Raw genomic sequence first — 21301 nt, forward strand, 5'->3', positions numbered from 1 at the left:
GAACAGGGTTTGTTTCCCCACTCCTACACATGAAGCCTGCTGGGTGACCTTGGGCTAGTCACAGTTCACTCCAAACTCTCTCAGCCCCACCTACCTCACAACGTGTCTGTTGTGGTGAAGGGAAGGTGATTGTAAGCCGCTTTGAGGCTCCTTAAAGGTATAGAAAAGCGGGGTATAAAAACCAACTCTTCTTCTGCATGCAAAGCAGAGACTCTACCATGGAGCCACAGTGCCCCACCCCACAGCACCATAGTAATCTGCCCACGACTATCCAGTGATAATTGCAAATCAGGTGGGGATTTTAATGCAGGTGTCAGTAGTCCAAGCCCAAGACTTTATCCCCCATACTACATAGTTTCAGATCAAAAAGGTGGTTAAAAAAAGGAGACGTTGCATAGTATACAATATTTAATGAGTCCCATTTCTGGCAGCCTGACCAAAAGCGGAAGCAGGGAAAACACAAAGTGGTATACAGAGAACTCTTCTTGGAAACCTTTTGATCTTTATTCAAGGAGGTTGTGAATTCATCTAGAGACATGCAAGGCTGATGAAGCCTCGTTTGGTGAAACGCAAAATACCACCTGGGATTTGCGTCCTTTTATGCGGTCCTGAACAATATCCCATTTGTGGGTCCCACCAGGCGCTCGGCATTACCCTTTAAAGAATCCATATTGGTTCTAATATTATGAGTGAAACTAAAGACATTTACCGTGTTTTTGAGGCTTGTTAAGTCCATACACGGCTTATCACCTTTTGTACCTATAGGATCCATAAGATATACTACAGAATTTATATAAGCGTGCTGTGGGACAACACTGTTTATTGTATATAATTGTAAATAACGTTTTGTTCAGTACCACTGTGTGTTTGTACATGATTTGCATGTCAATAGTTAGTTAGGTAGTTCCTTTATTCTTGTCACTTCTGTATAAATACACTTCGTGTTTGCTATAAGATATTGTGTGTGCTGTTATTTTGATTGAGTGATCAAAAGCTGAAGCAGGGAAAATGTGACGCGAGTAGTAACCAGATCATGAGACCAGATTACTTACTGCCAGTGTGCTGTCACCGACGTTTGAAGCGATGAGTCCTTCTATCGTTCCATACTCTGCATCTCTTGAGTTGAGCCTTTCCATATTGTGCTGCTGCACTTTTCGGATGATCAGCACAGCTAAGGCTGAAAATATCATCAGCACTATAACTGGAGCCAGTATAAAAACGATGAGCATTTCCTTGGGGTATCCCACCGCTTTACGTTGCCCTGCACAAAAGAAAATAGAACAGGCAGTGAGACATTATCCATACAACCCAAAACTGAATACTAACAATTTGGGACACGATCAACTGTCGACATAAATCCAAGGATAGCAAAAATGCTTGCGCATATTTACACAACTGCAGAATTCAGCTATATTTGCATGAGTTAATGGGATAAATATTAGCCCCCCCCCCAAGTCCTTTGTATTAGTTGCAGTTTCTGTCACATGGTAAAGAAACCAAACTGGTCAAACTCCTAATGTGAACCTAGGAACAGTTTCTGAGGTTCACAAAGTCAAATTCATAAACAGCCATACTGCCAACAAAGGGCCTTACCAGGTACTTTAGGGGAGGGGCCGTGGCTCAGTGGTAGAGCATCTGCTTGGCATGCAGAAGGTTCCAGGTTCAATCCCCGGCATCTCCAGTTAAAGGAAATAGGCAAGTAGGTGATGTGAAAGACCTCCGCCTGAGACCCAGGAGAGCCGCTGCCAGTCGGAGTAGACAGTACTGACTTTGATGGACCATGGGTCTGGTTCAGTATAAGGCAGCTTCATGTGTACATGTGTACTTGTAACATGTGATCTGACAGAATAAGACCAGATTTATTTCTTTGTATTTTCTTCCCAGATTTTGTACAGTAAACTAGAAATTGTTTTAGCGCTTAGACTGTTGGCCTCTTTTACATAGTCAAATGGTACCCTAGTCTCACCTTGTCTCTCATCATTACATATCTGTTTATTTCCTGTTCAAGCCATTTATTTTTTCCTGAGCTCTTCCTTTGTCGTCTTCTTTGTGTAAGCAATGAAGCTGCCTCATACCATCAGGCCACTGGTCCATCTAGCTCATGTACTCCAACTGGCGGTAGCTCTGCAGAATCTGACAGACTGCCCTAGTACCAGCTACCTCAGATTCTTTAAACAGAGACACTAGGAATTTAACCTGGGACTTTCTACACAAAACAAAAAACAAAACAATGTGCTTTATAATGCACAATGGCTTCACATTGTACTACATTTTTGTGGGGACCCACCAAGTATTACATCCCCAATCAGCTAGTGTGGTGCATTGGTTAAGTGCGGCAGACTCTAATCTGGAGAACCGGGTTTGATTCCCTACTTCCCCTCGAGAGCAGTGGACTCTAATCTGGAGAACCAGGTTTGATTCTCCACTCCTCCACATGCAGCCTGATGGCTGACCTTGGGCTAATCACAGTTCTCTCAGAACTCTCTCAGCCTCACCCACATCACAAGGTGCCTGTTGTGGGGTGGGAGGAGGTGATTGTAAGCTGCTTTGAGACTCCTTTCAGTAAAGAAAAACGGGGTATAAAAAACAACTCTTCTTCTTCAATCAAGGGATACAATGAATCAGATGCCGCTATTTCCCTGGCAGTTATGTGGAATGCATATTCTTGCTCTCATTTTTGCCTTAAACTCAGCCTCTAACCCGAGTTGAGGACCAACCCCAACAACAGGTCTCATTCTGTATCTTGGATTCTGAATTTACTAGGCACAGATTAAAAGTTCCAATTTGTCACACCACCACTTTTTCAACTGCTCACCCACTTGTTTACACCGTGACCATGTTTTCTGTTCACACGTGGCACACTATGATCCAAAGACATAAATCCTAGACTTCAAACTAAAGCTGAAAACTTACCAAGATATGCTTGAGCAACAGAACGACAACACCACCCCTTAAGAAAGAAAAACAAACAAAGTTTTCACCTTTTGCTGGCAGCTGTGCTGTGATATTTATGTTACAGAGGTATCCCTCACAGCACTGGACAGCTTGATCAAGAGATGGAGGTGTGTTGCAGGTCATTTTCCCCTGTTCGTAGACTTGGAAGCAACCCTTCTGGTACACTTTGGCGCCATTATTGATGCTCAAGGAGGCAAAGCACCGATGGCCTCTGCAGCGGTCACCATTCCCACAGGACATGCCTTCACACACACATTCAAAATACTCCATGTTCAGTTTCAGCTCATCGTCTGCACAGAAAAGAAGGAAATAAGTAACACCATTCTACTAGCCAAGTTACATGGGCGCAAACGTATTGTCTGTAATATAATTTATTGCGGTCCTTGACCAGTATTACAAAGTTAAAACATCATTAAAACAACAATAGTTCAATACAACAACAAAAACAAATAGCTGCATGAACATTTGAGCTAGTCAAATGGGTTTAAAACTCTGCATCAGCTTTAATATAGTTTCCCCGTGTCTTACATATCCCAAGACAAAATTTATCTACTTGTTTGGATACCCAGTGGTTTCTATTAGACAACAGATATTCCAGTTTGGCCACATCAGATTCATCAAGAAGTCCAACTAACACTGGCTGGAGATATTTTGATCTGGCCTCCTTGTAATATGGACATCTCATAAGCATGTGCTCTGTAGTTTCCACCTCCTCCATCGCGCATAAACATAATCTTTTTCAGTATGGGATCTTTTTGAATCTCCCTACCAGCATGGCAGAATGAAGTGCCACGCACCTTGCCAAGGTAAATGCTCTTCTACTGTTGTTAAATTCTAGCTTAGTTAAATAGGCTGCCGGGGCAACCACATATTTAATGCTCGGCTGACATTTAAAATTTGGGGCCCTAGAGAGGTCTGCTTGCCGCTCGATGTCTTCCACCCTCTGCCGAATAATATTGTTCCCATGGGCGCAAACATATTATTTTCAAAATATCTCTTTGATTCAGTGCCTCTGCCGGCATATATATTTTCTGCCCATGACCATTGCTTTCTAATCTGGAAAACAATAGAATGAGACCAAACTACAAAGGGTTTAGCTTTTGGTCTGTAAAAAGATTTGTAGGGTTAGACTTCAGTCCAAGCCAACTAGAATAAGTCCAAATAGAACAGCCCTATGTGTTTTGATGAGCTTATAGTTTTAAGGTGTAACCCGAGAACTGAAGGGCAAAGGTACCTCTCCAAATGTGTGGGGTGGTGCACTCTTCAAATCCCCACTAAAACATGAATGAAGTTTAATAATGGTGTATACAAATCTGCATGAAAACCTGATTTACAGAAGTGAAGCTACTTTATCCCCTGAAACGAACCCCCTGTTTGAAAATGCACACTGAAGTTTCCAGCCAAATCTAGAAGACACTCCAATTACCATTACTTTATAAAGTATCACCTGTCTCAATAATATGTGGCTTAGTCTTTAGAACAAATTCACATGTTTCATCATTTAGGTCTCACACCAAACCACTGTTACATTTCCTTTGCTGTAGTTTGGCACGATGCCCGACATGAGCTTCTGTCTCACATCTGGTCAGACTCCCTTGCTTTTATACACTCATATTCCAAAAGCCAGAGTTCATTTGCAATAGGATATTCCCAGGGCCTATCACATGATCGCCCTCTCTTTCCAATGACAACAGAACCGCAATGCTACCTGGATGCTTTTAGCAGGAATTACTACTAGATCACAATTTTTGCAACATGACCTGCTCCTGTATGAAGGTACTGCCTGCCAGGTCTTACACAAAAGAAATATCTTCCCATTGGATGACCAACATCTTTCTTTAACATCTTGTTGAAGAAGGAAGCAAGGTTACTTAATACCATTTAAATTAGTGATTGCAGGGAAAGTCAAAATGTCTAAGAGGACCTGGAAGTGAAGTGTACTTTACAGTGCAATAGGAGAATTTTTTTTTAGCTCATGACTGTTGCATTCTCCAGTTGGTGGACAGCCAATATGTCATGTTAGTTAGGATCTGGAAGATCCAGATTCATATCACCATTCAACTCACTGGGTGACCTTGGGCTAGTCACTTTCACTCAGCCTAACAGAACTCACAAGGATTTTTGTGGAGGAAATGAAAAGTCTCCTGTATGTTCCTTGAACTCCTTGGAGAAGAACAGGAGAAGGACATTCTAAATAAATCTAGAGACCCTTGGCCTATTAAAAACTTTTAAATACTGAATGGATTAAATTTTAAAAGACAATTTACTTGCTGAAAGACTTCAATGAAAGTGCACTAAAGGGACAGATTCTCTTGAGAATAATGGAATATCTACCACTTACTGTCACCGTTATTACAAATATACGTAGCTATGACATGGTCTACAAGTGGTGGTGGTAGTGGAAAGTGCTGTCTAGTTGTAGCCAACTTATGGCAACACCCATAGGGGTTTCAAGGCAAGAGACAAACAGAGGTGATTTCCCTTTGCCTGCCTCTGCGTAGCAACCCTGGACTTCCTTGGTTGTCTACCATCCAAGTACTAGCCAGGGCCATCCCTGCTTAGCTTCCATGATCTGACAAGATTGGGCTAGTCTGAGCCATCCAGGTCAGGGAGACCCAGAAGTACACTACTGCAAATTAAAAATTTCTCTATAGAAAACCATTAGAGCTGGTATCAACTATCTGACTGAAATTCACTTTTGAGTTTTTAGGACATCATGCAATGCTGAAAGGAAGCTCAGCTTTAGAAAATCTATATTATCTCCTTATCACCTCATGAGGTGTATTGCTTTACCAACCTTGACATACATAGACAGATAAAAATCATTTTTGAAGATTTTAGACAGAATTACATGTTCCAATTTGAGGGAAGCAAATGGCTATTTAGCGAAATTTATTGAACTAGTTCTAGGGGGAAAGCTAACAGAGTCTTTCAGCCCACTTGCTAGCAATGCAACATAATGTCAAAGTTAAAAAAAAAACTAGCTTTAATAATAACCATACTGGCATAACTTGAGAAAAATAGCATATGGTCACAGAGCAAAACAAAGCTAATTGCACAAACCAGCATCTAAAAATAATTCACTGTATGGACCTTAGTTTGCTGCTACAGCACATGTTTTATTTTTACAGATACAGCCTACATTTTCAGCGGGTTACTTATGGCAGAACAGCTTCACTATTGCCATTTATTTAAAAACACTATCTATCTGGGGTGATTACCCGACATCCATCCACAAATCAGAACACCTGGCCTAAGTCAGGGTCCAACTGGAATGCAGTTTATGCACTCAACCATTTATGGTCTAGGGTGTACACAAAGTAGCCACCTGGTTCAGCATGCTGTATTTGCATGACTAACCTCATGTAATGGATCAAAGACTATTACTGATATTTAAACAGACCAAGAGCCATCTGTATATAGTCCAGGAAGTCCCTGGTTCAAACTTCAACTTGGCTACTAAACTCACTGGGACTCCAGTTAGATGTCACAAACAAGTCAGAATTAGTTTGTGATTAATATGGACTTAATTTGCCCTGTGGCACAAAGTGGCAATTTGGGGAAATTCCTATGAAATATTTTCTGATTTTGAGTGGGGAAAACTTTGGCCTACAAAGCATTTCACTCATTCCAAACCTACAGAAGAAGAAAAAAACCTGTCTTTTTCCAACAGAAAATGGGGAATCTTGTTTTCAAGTTTTGTTTGTTTGTTTAAATGTAAATTGTTTTAGCAACAATATGATATAGCTTGTTAAATGCTAGTACATTATTAAAGAGTTCAGCATTTTCAATATTATGAAAGTTAATATCCAAACATGTGACTGTGAGTTTCTGTCCAAACAATACACTTTCTTTTATTTATTCCAGAATCTGTTTTTTACCTTCATCTATTATTTTTTCCTACCTCTCAGATGGTGAAAATAAAAGATAAATGTAGTACGGTAGCATAGTTGGCCAGTAATTTGCAGCTCATTCTCAAGTATCTGGTATACTCACTTTTTTTCTTATACAAAAAGCTATTTATACTTTTAAAATCTATAAATATGGTAACCAGTAAAATTTTCTGTGCTGAGTTACAAATGATACATTTTATGTTTTTGAGTCAGTAAGGTTTGATAGGAATGTAAGCGATGCCTACATTTTAATTTTTCCTGCAAAACATTAGTAGCAGCGGGGGATTCTATGTGACTTCAAAATTTCCAGAAATTTTACATCTCTAGTGATAATGACCACATTTGGGCACTTTGAGAGACTGAGCTATCCTAGCAACCAGGACTGTATACCAGTTTAAACCAAAAAACATGGTAAATTTTGGGTAAGCCACTCTTTTAGCCTCATTCCCTCATTCACAATATTAGTAATAGCCTGAGTTAAAAGATAATATATGTATTACAATCAATGTATGTTTAACATTTTACATGGTTTGGAAGAAGTATTAATTTAATGTGCACAGCTTCGTGAGAGGCTTACTCTTCCACAGCCTTAAGAGATTCAGCCAATACTGTGATTGCTCAGCTGTAAGGAAATTTTGTAAACCTTGCCACACACATTTGGTGTTTAGGAAAAATATTAAGAAGGCAAGGACTGAATCAGACTACATCCACAGCAGCAGTGTTGCATACGTGTGGAATAGGCTCTGGTGCTAAACGGAGAAGGATTTTTAAGACTTGCTAACCAGTATCCCAGAGATTAAGTTCCATCGCAACACAAACCCTGAATATTCATCCACCCTTTCATGATTTTAGGTTAAGGTAAAGGTCCCCTGTGCAAGCACCGGGTCATTCTTGATCCATGGGGTGATGTCACGACCCGACGTTTACTAGGCAGACTGTTTTACGGGGTGGTTTGCAGTCATCTTCCCTTTACCCCTAGCAAGCTGGGTACTCATTTACTGACCTCGGAAGGATTGAAGGCTGAGTCAACCTTGAGCTGGCTACCTGAAACCAACTTCCGTTGGTTCGAACTCAGGTCATGAGCAGAGCTTACCACTCTACGCCATGGGGCTCTTTCTCTCCCTCTGTTTATTTAACTTCCTTCCCCGAATGGGAGAAAAACATTTTCTAAGAAATTCATACTCACTTATTATAATTTAGGATGCTCAATGTTTCCCAGTATGTACAATCATGCATTATGCAGGGGGGTGGGGAGAGATAAGACATTCCATAAAAACTACAAGGGCTGTTGTGGGAGGCAGAGGGAAGCTAAGCTCATGCTACACCACATTTTCCATATACTTTCCCGCTAACCAAACAAAGCGCTCATGCTTAGGTTTTTTAGGTACACATTTTCCCTCAGCTTTCTAACCAAAAAAAGAAAGTGATGTTTGTGTCAGTGATCTATTTATACAGCTCAACAGGCACATTTGGGAGGGATGACCTCACCTTCTCCCCAAAACTATTCTCTTTCAGGGATGTTATCACAGCAACACACAAGGGGCTACAGTTATAATATCCTCAGCTGCTGGTTTATGTTTAATTTGCTGGAGCTTCTGGTAATACATCAACATTTACAGGTTAGCACGAAGCATCCCGTTCTCTTCATATTCACAACCCCTTGCCCCACTCAAAGCAGCTCTACCCTTTAGGATAAACAAGCTACGTGCTTCAGAACACTTTGAAAGTAAAGTGCTGACGTTAGGCAAGGGGAAAAAACAATATATTCAACATCTAAGTAATTCAACTCTGGGAAAGCAGTAAAATGGAACAGGAGTTCTGGATTGGAAAGAGCCTTGGTTCACTTACCGTGAAGGCTTCTTCTGCTCGTAGGTAAGAAGGGCGTCTTCATTCTGGGTTATTTTCCTTTATTTGCTAGGGAAGGCAGGATTCAAACAAAAATGCAGGCCTTCCGGTCCTCGGGGGAAATGACCCCCTCCCTTCGGAAAGCCTCAGTAGTTGAAAAGCTTAAATCTTATTATCTAACTTTGAAAAAACATTTTTCCCCTTTCAATAGACGAGGTAACAGAAGGAGCAAAACGACTGGTAACAAACAAACACCTTTAAGGTGAACGTTAACAACTTCACTCAAGACACCCTCCCTCTTTTTTTTTTTTTTTTTTTTTTGATGTGTGCTTCTGGCAGGAACTAGGGAGGGGAAGACGCCCTTCTTACCTACGAGCAGAAGAAGCCTTCACGGTAAGTGAACCAAGGCTCTTTCTCGCTCTAGGTAAGAAGGGCGTCTTCATTCTGGGACTTACCAGAGCTGTTAATGAATTAGGGTGGGGAACTAGTCCTCCTGCACTGCCTGAAGCACTCCCAGGCCAAATGCAGAGGAATCTCTGGAGAACGTGTCTACCTTGTAGTGCCTGGTAAAAGTCGCCAAGGAAGACCAGGTGGCAGCACTGCATATCTGTTCCAGCGACACCCTATGTCGAAAAGCCGCAGTGGTGGCCGCACTCCCAACGGAGTGGGCCGTGATGCTGGACGGAGTACCTACGCAGGAATTTTTATAGGCTAGGGAGATGCAGGCCTTAATGGTACTGCTAATAGCCGCCCGGGACATAGCTCCACCTTTGTTAGGAGCCGTCAAGGAAATAAAGAGGCGCTCTGATTTTCTAATTTGTTGTGTTCGTCTGATGTAAATGCGTAGGGCTCTTTTTACATCCAGCGAGTGCCACTCCCTTTCCCTTTGGTTGGAAGGGTTTGGGAAAAAGGTAGGGAGAACTATCTCCTGCTCGAGGTGAAAACGTGTATGGACCTTAGGGATAAAAGAGGGATCTGTTCGAAGAACCACTCTGTTCTTATGAAAAACGCAAAGCTCCGGCCTTACAGAGAGAGCCCCGAGCTCTGACACCCTTCTGGCCGAGGTGACTGCGGTAAGAAAAAGAGCCTTCATGCGCACCCACTTGAGATCGACCGTTCTGAGAGGCTCGAACGGTGACTTGGTCAAGGCTTGTAACACGGTGCGCAGATTCCAGGAGGGGAATCTATGTACCACCGCCGGGGACGACAGCTTAACCCCTCTAAGAAACGCACTGATGTGAGGGTGTTTTGACAAAGGATACCGGGCCACTCGAGGTACTAAGGTGGCTATAGCGGCCAATTGACGTCTCATGGTGGAAACTTTAAGCCCAAGCTTTCTTCCCTCTTGAAGAAAGGCTAAAATGTCTGCCACCCCGGGTCTCAGGGGATCTTTGGCGTTACGGTGGCACCACGTGGCGAAAACCTTCCAGGTAGCCCCGTATATTCTTTGAGTGGCTGGTTTCTTAGACGCTAAGATGGTATCGACAATGCCAGAATTGTATCCTTGATCTAAGAGGTCTCTCCTTTCAAGTGCCATACGGTTAGTCGATACCACCCGGGGTCCGGGTGGCAAATCGGCCCTTGGATTAATAGGTCCTGTCTGGACGGAAGTCGCCAAGGAGGTTGGATGGACATCTGTTGCAGTGCCGGATACCATGGCCGTCTTGGCCAGTCCGGAGTTATCATCAGTACCGTGGCTTGGAGAGTCCGAATGCGTCTGAGCACCCTGGGAATGAGAGGCAGAGGTGGAAATGCGTACAGCAGACCTGTCGGCCAAGGGGACAAGAGGGCATCTGTTTTCTCCGCCCCGGTTTGGTGATACCTGGAGTAGAATCTCTCGAGTTGGGAGTTGGCTGGAGTCGCAAACAAATCCACCTGAGGGATTCCGAATCTGATGGTGATCTGATGGAAGACTTCCGGGTGCAAGGACCACTCGGCCTCGTCGAGGTGTTGTCTGCTGAGCCAGTCGGTCTGAACATTGTGAACCCCCCGGATGTGCTTGGCTGATATCGAGGCTAAGTGGGACTCCGCCCACTCTAGGATCCTGGAGACCTGTTTGTGCAGCGAGGAGGATCTGGAGCCCCCCTGCTTGTTCACATGCGCCTTCGCAGCGATGTTGTCCGTTCTGATGAGAAGGTGCTTTCCAGCTAGCTGAGGACCAAAGTGCAGGATGGCTTTCCAAATAGCTGCGATCTCTAGGAAGTTGATGCTTCTCTTGAGATGGTTGGGTTCCCAGAGACCCTGAGCTGGTTGATCGTGCAGGGTCGCTCCCCATCCAGTCAGGCTGGCATCCGTGAATAGTTGGACGGGTGCTTCGTGAATATACTGCAGCCCCCGAGAGAGATTCCCGGGAACCGTCCACCAGGTCAGACTGTCTCTGACCGAGACTGATAGGCTGAGGAGCTTGTGTTTTTTCTTGGCAATGTCCTTCTGGAACGGGCGGAGGAACCATTGTAATGGTCTTGCCCGAAAGCGAGCCCACGGCACTGACGGGATACATGAGATCATGTGTCCCTGGAGCTTGGCCAATGCCATGAGCGGAAAGGTTGGAGCAGAAGCTGCCTGTTTCGCTAGAGCGGAGATGGACTCCACCTTCTCTGTCGTGAGAATGAAAGAGCTGATTGACGTGTCTATGATGACGCCTAAATGGGTCAGTCTCTGTGAAGGAGTCAGTTGACTTTTGCTCCAATTGATCAGGAATCCGTGATCCTGTAAAATCTTGAGCACAATGTTGGTGTGAACCCGACTCAGCTCCTGCGTGGGAGAGCATATGAGGATGTCGTCCAGGTACGGGTGTACCTGGACTCCCAGTTTGCGGGCCTCTACCATGAGGGTCACTAGAATCTTTGTGAAGACCCTCGGGGCGGAAGTTAATCCAAATGGAAGAGCCCGAAACTGATAATGCTCGTCCTGGCAGGAGAAGCGCAGGAACTTCCTGTGGTCCTGGTGGATGGGTACATGGAGATATGCCTCGGTGAGATCCACCGAGGTCAGGAAGGCTCGAGGTGTTAAGGACTCTGAGATGGATTTCAGAGTTTCCATCCTGAACCTTTTGTAGATGACGAACTTGTTCACCCATTTGAGGTTCAGAATGGCTCTCCAGTCCCCGTTTTTCTTTGGAACCATGAAAAACACGGAATACACTCCCAAGCAGCGCTCTGATAACTCGACGGGCTCTATGGCCTGGATGTCTAGCAGGTGACGTATTGCTTCCTGTGTGCGGATTAATTTTTCTTTGACTATTGGTTGTGTTTTGGACATGAACCTTGACGGAGGGGTCTTGCGAAAGTCTATCAGGTATCCTTGATCTATAATGGAAGACACCCACTGATCCGCTTGGGATGACCGCCATGCCGCCAGAAAGTGGGTGAGACGGCCCCCCACTGGGCCGACGGAGGCGTCATTGTTTGGACTGTTGAGATCCATACCCAGCTCTGTCAGAGGGCTGGGTGGAACGTTGGAACCTTGAATAGCGGCCTCCCCTCCGAAAGGAGCCCTTGGAAGAATTCCAAGAACCCCTTCGCTGTTCTCCGCGAAATCTCTGGAGGGTGTGGGAAGAGCGAAAGGGACGAGAGTAAGTTTTTTGGTCTCGCTTATAGCTCTTGGGAAGCGCCTTCTTCTTATCCCTGGTCTCAACTAAGATAGGGTCAAGCTGATCCCCAAAAAGCTCCTTCCCTTGATATGGAAATCCCATCAGGTCGGCCTTAGAATGATGGTCTACCTGCCAAGGCCTGAGCCAGAGGGCTCTCCTAGAGGCCAGCTGAGTGGCGATGGCTCTGGCTGAGAATGAAAGGGTATCCAAAGAGGAGTCAGCCAGAAAGGTGACCGCCCTTAGGATCCTGGACACCCCCTCCTGGGCTTTCTTATTTCCCTCGGGAATGAGTTGACGCAATTTGCGTGTCCAGACAATAGCAGCCCTGGACACTAGAGCCGATGTGACCGAGGCGCTGATGGCTAAGGCAGAAGCCTCATGAGCCCGCTTGAGTGAGATCTCTGCCTTCCTATCGAGAGGATCTCTGATGGACCCCATGCCATCTCTGGCCACTACATCATTGGAATGCAAGGCACAGACAGGAGCCTCTACCACTGGGGGTTGAAGCAATTGAGCTGAGACAGGCTCCAAATCATAGAACTTTTTAGCTATAGCAGGAGTCTGTCTACCTGCTAGTGGTTTTTCCCATTCTGCAGTAATCAGAGATGAGAAGTAATCTGGGACTGGAATAACACGAGAAGGGTTGGTATGTCTGTGAAAGAATTCTTTTGACCCTTTAAGTTTGTCACAGGCTTGGGGATCCTGTGGCTCAGACAGGTCCAAAGCTTCTAGGGTCTTAGCTAAGAGGGAGGGAAAGTCCTCCTGAGGAAAGAGCCTGAGTTGTTTTTCCTCTGGTTTTGGAGGATCCTCCTCTGGGGGGGAGTCCTCCTCCTCCTCTCCATTCTCATCCTCTGAAGAGTCTAGAGGAGACTGGGGCTGCATAACTACCGTCCCTCTGGGTTGGCCAGAGGATTGGCCAGTCAAGGTCTTTTCACTCCCAGACGCCTTGTGTTTGTGGAGTGTACTGGGTCCCTCTAGAGGGTCCTGGTACTCCTCAGTGTCCCTAATGGAAGGAGTGGGGGTCGCTTGAGCCGCCAATAAACCATCCACGAAGACACTTCTGATGAGCTCAGCCAGTTCTGCCCTTAAGGCAGCCAGCCCCCCACCATCTGAAGTCCCCGCGATCGCTGGTACGTTACCGGTAGCAGGTCCCTGCTGTGAAGACATCGGCCTCTGGGGAGCTTCATCGCCGCTAGTGAGAACGTGGCTAGCAGCCGCGGCGGTCATAGGGGGCCCCGCTGCCTCCGACGGGCCCGCGGAGCGCTCTGAAGCCTCCGAGTCATTTGGCGTCCGGCTAGCAGCCGCGCCTGTCGTCCGGCCAGCAGCCGCGCCAAGTTTCACCCGCTCCGCTACGGATGTAGCAGCGGGTGCGGTAGGCGGCCGGCTAGCAGCCGCGCCTGAGCCCTTCTGTCCTGAGGGACAAATCTTCCTCTTCTTTTTTGTTTCTCCTACTGGGTCCGCTTTCCTTTTTCGCTTAGGGTTGATCCCCTTAGAGAGGCTTGGGGATTCCCCGCGGCTCGGGGCCGCTGCGACCAGGAGACCCGGGTCTAAATCTGTGGGCGAAATAAATTCGTCCTGGCTGGGCGCCGCCATTTTCTTTAGGCGGGAAAAGGTCTACTTCAACCCCCCGGGCCCCACACACACAAGACAAAAGAAGACGAAACGGACACTGATCAAACTGGCACAAAGGTAAGAAAGGGAAAACAAGAAGGGGAAAAATCTCGGGGGAAAATGGAATACTCCCACTATAGATTAACAAAGAGGTTGTAATAAAATGGCGGAGCACCGCCACAAACCTGCTTCCCTGACAAAGGCAGGAAACAAAACTAAGGCTTTCCGAAGGGAGGGGGTCATTTCCCCCGAATTTTTGTTTGAATCCTGCCTTCCCTAGCAAATAAAGGAAAATAACCCAGAATGAAGACGCCCTTCTTACCTAGAGTGAGAAAAGGAAGTAATTTTTTGAAAACACCTTTCCTTCTGCTTTGACTACATGTGAAGAACGACCACGAAAGCCTTCACAGTTTTCGGTTTATGAAAAGACAGAACAGACCCCATAACAAGCCTGGCTGTTCATGACAAGGAAAAACATACCTTGTTCCAGCGTGTTCACGTACTCCCTCACACTTCTGTGTACCATGAGGAACACAACTGGAAGAGTCCTGGTTTGGAAAGCTTTCAAACTCCCATTTTCCATGATACCCAAATGTGAACACCTGGCCAAACTGGAACATCATTCCTGAACTGAAACCAGGATTTTTAAACCATGTGTCAATCCCAGGGTTTAATCCCAGAGTATAATCCCAGTTTTCGAGAAGAAAAACGCCTGTTTTTCCAGGTGCCTGCACTCGGTCAACACAGCAAACTGGGGCTTGATTGAATGCTTCCCAAACCATATACTTTTAATAGAGAATCCAGTATACAAACAAGGGGGTGTGGAGGGCATGAACATGGCAAAAACATGATTTCTGCCTGTCATAAACCAACAGAGGTTTTGCTGTGCCATCTAAACACTGCCATCATTGGAGTGCATGCAGCATGGAACCCTTATGAACAAATAGCACAGCTTCTACCAACAGAATGCCACCAGTGTAACAAATTCTATTTACTGTGACCTCAGAGAATATACATTACATATATTAACCCCAATATCATCTAGTTCCCAGTGGAAAACACAAGAAAAACTAGGGAGAGAACATATTCGCTCTTAGCCCAAGTTCAGTAGCAAAAAAAAGAGTTCATTATTTGCAGTTCCAAAAAGCATACACTTGCTTTAAGATGCAAACAGTGAGAAATCCCTGCTTTTCCCGGGTCAGGAAAGACAGATAACCTCCTTTCCTGCAAGCTAGTTACCTCAACAAAACACAGAAAGCCTTCTCCAGCAATATCACTTTAGCTAGGTCTTCCTGCCCAGTCATAGTCGCTGACCAATTAATATATATAGCCATAATATCAGCGGTGTTCTGTGATGCAGCAGTGTTTAACTGTGTACACAGGCAACAACAAAAAGGTAGCGATAAGCCCTGTAACATGTTACAGCGAACGCATGAACATTTTGTATGTGCACGAGTGCAGCCCCATGATGCCGACGCAAGCGGCTTTGCCTGAACAGGTTAAAAAAATCTGTTAGCAGCCGGGAGCCAAACCGGTTGTGTCTGAATTGACACAAAAATCCGTCCGCAACCTGCTGCTGAACCGGATGTTAAGGGCAGTTTAAAAGGGGCCACAGTCTCTCACCACACATACGAGGCAACAAACAGGCATGTGTGAAAAAAGGAAGCAGATGTTTTCATGTGGCTGGTGAGGGAGATAAGCCAAAGGGTCGTCACAAACTCCCATTCATAGGAGTATCTTGCTTCCAGATCCTGTATGAAGATGTTGACCCAAGCTCTACTTTCCTTGCTATTTGCTTGGTTCTTCCATGCTCCTCCCAAACCATCCACCTACTACTGCTTCCACATCAAAGTGCAACGAACGTCTCAGCTGTTCCCAGCTAGCAAACAGGAGAACATGTGTGAAGTTTTTATAGCTCCCCCCACACCACCACCCCTATCATGGCTGATGAACATTTAACCTCCATTTGAAGGATGCCACGAAATTAACAAGCAAGTTTTCTATAATGAAAATGCTTACCTCCCATGCTGGTTGAAGGGAAAAACATCATGATTAGTACAGGAAGAATAAGTCCATTTATCATCGTAGACCTAGAGAAAGAGGGGGGGAAAAGATCTTTGCTTTAAAAGTCAATCTGGACTACTCAACCAACACAGTACCTAGTGTTAGGTAACAAAGAGTTTTTCCCAACTGCTTGTTTGTCAATTGCCACTTGTGGACTAACACTCAGTTCCGTCTGCGAGACCAAGCACTCATTACTCCATTTACAACTATTTCTTAGACAAACTTTTTAAAAGCCTTTGAAAGTCATCATCATGATAGATTTTGCAAGTTCAAGGATATAAAAGGCTCTTTCCAGAAGAGTGCATTGAAACTGTTTAGAAGTCACTAGGAGAAAGCATGTATGCAAAGGGAAATTCTTTTACTTTAAGCTCCTCGTACAACGGTGAAAAGGCAAATGGCTGCTTACAAAAGCTATTATGTCATTTTGCTCATGACCTGTTGGTCCATGAGCATAAAGAATGGAATAAAGGAATAAAAGCTTATGTCTGGTTAGAAACAATATTGCTCAAACACTGTTCCAAAACAATTTCATAATTGCACTAGTTTGCTTAGCAGTGACCCAAGTAAAACCATCTCCAAAGTTATGAAAGCTAGCAAGATCTCTCAGGCTTTTAATAATACTTATTAATATTTAATATTACCACTGAAGACTAATTGTTTGTAAAAGAATAGCCTCAATTCATTTTAATTTTTTCCTTCTTATATCATTATGGTTTGAGATAATATATTTGATTATACAAATATGCTCAGGTTTAACTTAAATGTTTTGAAAAGATTAGTTCTGAAATTCCCAGGGCCTAACCTCAGTGCCTTCGACCCACGTGCCATCATCCTTGACAACATTTCTACTGATTTGTCTCTACAAACTGTGGTATTCTCTTGCATCAAAACTGAAACATTTCTCAGACAGGGTAAGGAGACTATGATTTTATCCTCTCCCCTTCCTTCTAACATGACAAAACCAGTCACCTGTTCCCCTCCATCTTAAGTTTCATTCTTTCACTTTTAGAGGCTTGAAGTACAAGATGTGAGGTACTACTTCTTTACCAGTTCTCCGAAACCCTGCTCCACTTGGAAAGCCTTGACTCTCCCTTCCCACATACCCAAAGTCAGTGTGGCATAAAAACAAGCGTTGGACTAGGAATGGGGAAACGTTCGCCCAATCTTCCTTTCTATGAGCCCTGCCCCATATGACTTTTACCCATGGATGTCACATAATCCCCAGAATAGCCTTTTCCATGGTTAAAGGAGACCTTTCCTTCCTGATTCCCCGGCAGAGTGGACCCAACCCTTCCACTAACAAGTGCCATCTTTCCACATCACTGTTTAATGACTTACAGAAATTATTTAAAAATGATTTATGGCTCAAGGGCAAGCAAGCTGACTGTTGTCTTCCATCCCAACTTATAACCCCCATTCCCACAAGCACATTTAAAGAGAACATGTTTGCGTGCTGAGTGTTGTCAAGTTGCTTCCTATTCGTGGCGACCCTATGAATCAATGTCCTCCAAAACATCTTAGCATTAACAGCCTTGCTCAGGTCTTCCTTTATAGTCAATCCATCTCATGTTGGCTCTTCCTCTTTTCCTGCTGCCTTCAACTTTTCCTAGCATTATTGTCTTTTCCAGACACTCTGGTATTCTCATAATATGACCAAAGTACAATCGCCTCAGTTTAGTCATTTTAGCTTCTAGGGACAGTTCAGGCTCTAGATCAAATGATCTAGAACCCACTTGGCACTAAAAATCCCTAGGTTCTGGACACACTCACAAAACTCAATGAAAGACACACAGAATCCCCTCCTCCACCCCACCACTTTATTCTTTGTGGTTTTCCTAGTCCAGTATTTCCCATGCCATCAAAAGAGCAATTTGCAAAAAGGAGACTGCTATTCATCCACATACATACACCGTTCTCAAAAGGAAGCTACATTTACTGATTTTCTTTTATGTCTGCCATAGGTCTTTTGAGGCCCAAGAGAAACAGAACATAAATCAGAGCTTGTGAAATCACAAGCTGTAACAACTTTTAAGTGGTTAGTTCAAATATCAGATCACCCCAGGTAAGCTGCTGGTTTTCAATCCACCCTGCAACTCCAATGTAAGAAATACGGCCCACCAAGGTGCACTATACCAATACATTAATATTTGCAGGATGCCAAATATGTTCTGGTAGCACACATGGCCATTTTTTTCATTAAAAGTTTTTTTCATGCCTGTGTATATGCCTAGATGAGACAGAGCTGCTCTGAGCTTCCAGAAGGAGACTATACATTTTATGTTTGTTTATACTGGTAAATATTAGTACAGACACCCCAAAGGTAGAGGTCAGTAAAGAGCTAGGCCAACAGGAAATGACTCAGATGATATGCAACCTGTGTCTTAATATTATATAACTGCTTTCTATAGTTGAAAAGAGGGGGGACAGGACAGTTCCTGGGGGGATCCATTACTGACCATTGCCTTGACTTTATTCTGGAAGGCTGCAAATAGGAAGGGTTTATCTCAAGGCCATTTCACGAGTGACATTTCTACACTTTGGAAATGAGGAAAGAATGCTGACTTTGCCACGAGTACACAGAACTGTAACACAACGTGCAACAGTTCCATAAGCTACATACTATACACAGCACTTGCTCTATGCTTCCCAAGTGACAGTGTGCCAGTTTTCTTCCCTGCATGAAGAAATATTCGATATTCATACCCTATTCTTCTCCCCAATGGGGAATCTAAAGCAACTTACAGCATCGTCCTCTCCAACTCCATTTTATTGCCACAACAACATTTTGAAGTAGGTTATGGAGAGAGAGAGACTGGCCCAAGGTCGTCTAGCAAGCTTCCACAGCACAAGTGAGGATCTGAGCCTGTGTCTTCAAGATCCTAGTCTAGCACTCTAACCGATACACCACACTGCCTCTTGCCATTCATATTGTTGCTTCTTTTGAAAAAGAAGGCACTTCACTTCAAGAGATCATTTAGTCATGTTTGGTTCTGCACAACCACAACAAAACTGCAAGGCAAGCAATCCTGGGAAGGGGTTTCTATTAGAGGTTAATAATCATACTCAATCCATTTCTCCCCGCCGCCCCCCCCCACCCACAATACCCTAATTCTTGATTGAAGAGTGTTGTGGTGTAGTCCCATGTAAATACTGTGTGTGCATTTGTGTTTTATGTCAATTTTTAAATGTATGTTGCTGAGATCTAAAATGCAGGGCTGAAGAGTAAGTAACAGGGAGACTGGATAGGTGAATGAAGTATGCTATTATTGTATGGTAGCTGTACTCTAGGGGGCACAGTTGAAAGTTTTGTTCAGAGAGAAGCTTTGTGTAACGATGGCAAAGCTGACAAACTATGTTAACAAAAAGCCAAGTAAAGAATTTGAAGATAAACTGAAATTATATTACTCATATTGCTCTTTAGAACTGAGCTAAAGTTAGGCTATTACTTTCAAATATGAACTATAATTTTTTAGAGAAGCAAACATTTCAATATAATGTAGTATGGTTTGTTTTATTAACATATTTTAAATAATTATACTGAAGACAGAAGGCACTGTTTTGCTGGGATAAATAGAAATAATTATAGGCTTCACAGAAATAACTGAATTAGGCCATGACTCACATTCATTGCTTTAATTATTTCTTATATGATTTATCAGATAATCAGTTAAGATGTTTTCAAATGTGGTTTGACTTTTAAAGTGTAATATATTTTCTTTTATGCTAAGCTAATATTATGCTAAATAAGCTTAAAGCATTAAGTTCTAATTATGGCTTTGGTCTGAATTTATTCAGTATTCTCATGAGTAGTTGTAATCCCAGTCCTATCGATATCATCCTTTGTTGTCTGTTTTATGGCAACTTTTTCTTTTTTCTGTATTAATGTCAGCCCTTGGCCCACAGAACCAGAAATCACCACAAAGTCATATAGAGTCCAAACAGATGGCTTTTACTGGTCAAATAGGCATACAGTGCAAACGAATAAAATGACAGCTATGAGAGACTCACTAGCTGGGAGATATTATAAGGCAGGAAAGGCGGGAGATTACACGCATAGGCTGAATACAGTTTCCCAGGAGCTGAGTTCCCAGGCCTAGGTATGCGACCTTGGGGGGCAGACAATACAGCGCAGAGACAGAGGCAATAACGAAACCGAGATAGCAGCCTGACATTCTGCTCCCCTCAAGGCCCCCTCCCAGTTCGCAAGGGGGCTGGCCTATTCGGGTAAGCAATGTGAAAGGCGTCGACGAGGTCGGGGGCGGAGACATCCCGTGCGCGCACCCATTTGTCATAGGCAGGGGGGAAATGTTTCCAACGGACTAAATATTGCAGGTTGCCATGGTGAACACGGGAGTCAAGGATCTTGGAGACTTCGAAGTGTTCCTCCCCCCCCACCATGATGGGTTGCGCAGGAGGTGGGTCCGGATGCCACTGTGGAGAAGCAACATGGGGTTTGAGGAGGCTAATGTGGAAAACAGGATGCACACGCCTCAAGGATTTGGGGAGAGCCAGTTCCACCGTGACAGGGTTTATGACCCGGGTGATGGGGAAAGGGCCAATGAATTTAGCACTGAGCTTATGGCACGGTTGGGTGGAACGGAGATTTTTGGTGGAAAGGTAAACCAAAGCACCCACTTGCAGATCACCCCCGGGGGAGCGATGTTTGTCAGCTTGCGCTTTGTATTTACGTTTGGCCCGGTCGAGGTTGCTAACGAGCCAGGGCCAAGTGGTACGGAGGGCGTGTGCCCAGGAGGCAATGTCGGGGTTCCCCTCCCCCTCCACATCATCTGCAGGAGCGATGGGACTGAAATCTTGCCCATACACAGCAAAAAATGGGCTAAAACCTGTGGATTGATGCATGGCATTATTGTAGGCATATTCTGCTAAAGGTAACAGTTCCACCCAGTTATCCTGGTGGTAGTTAACATAACAGCGTAAATAACATTCAAGTACAGCATTGACACGTTCAGTTTGACCATCAGTTTGAGGATGGTATGCACTAGACAACCCTTGTTCCACTCCCACCAACTTGAGGAAAGCTTTCCAAAACTTAGAAACGAAACCACTTCCGCGGTCACAAATTATCTTATGCGGAAACGAATGTAAACGAAAGATATGCGTCACGAAGAGGCGGGCCAGTTTCTGAGCAGAGGGGATCCCTGCGCATGGAATCAAATGTATTTGCTTAGAAAACAAATCAGTAACAACCCACAACACAGTTTTACCCCCACTGAGAGGGAGATCAGTCATGAAGTCCATAGCAATCACTTCCCAAGGTTTGCTGGGCGTTTCAAGAGGTTGTAGCAGTCCCGGGGGTTTGCCCTGCGATCGTTTCGCAGCG

At 44.3% G+C, this 21301-nt stretch overlaps 1 protein-coding gene across 1 annotated transcript in view; it reads right to left on the reverse strand.

Annotated features, from left to right (window-relative positions):
• ACVR1 (activin A receptor type 1) overlaps positions 1 to 21301 on the reverse strand; it is a 98742-nt gene that overhangs the window by 29676 nt on the left and 47765 nt on the right. The window contains exons 2-4 of the mRNA XM_056861256.1: positions 15916 to 15986; positions 2982 to 3245; positions 1053 to 1261 (exon numbers count right to left, since the gene is read on the reverse strand). Of these exons, the coding sequence (XP_056717234.1) occupies positions 1053 to 1261; positions 2982 to 3245; positions 15916 to 15986 (544 nt within the window). The remainder of the gene's footprint in view (positions 1 to 1052; positions 1262 to 2981; positions 3246 to 15915; positions 15987 to 21301) is intronic.

The sequence above is a fragment of the Euleptes europaea genome, chromosome 15, assembly GCF_029931775.1.
Source record: "Euleptes europaea isolate rEulEur1 chromosome 15, rEulEur1.hap1, whole genome shotgun sequence".
In the NCBI taxonomy this organism is placed as follows: Eukaryota; Metazoa; Chordata; class Lepidosauria; order Squamata; family Sphaerodactylidae; genus Euleptes; species Euleptes europaea.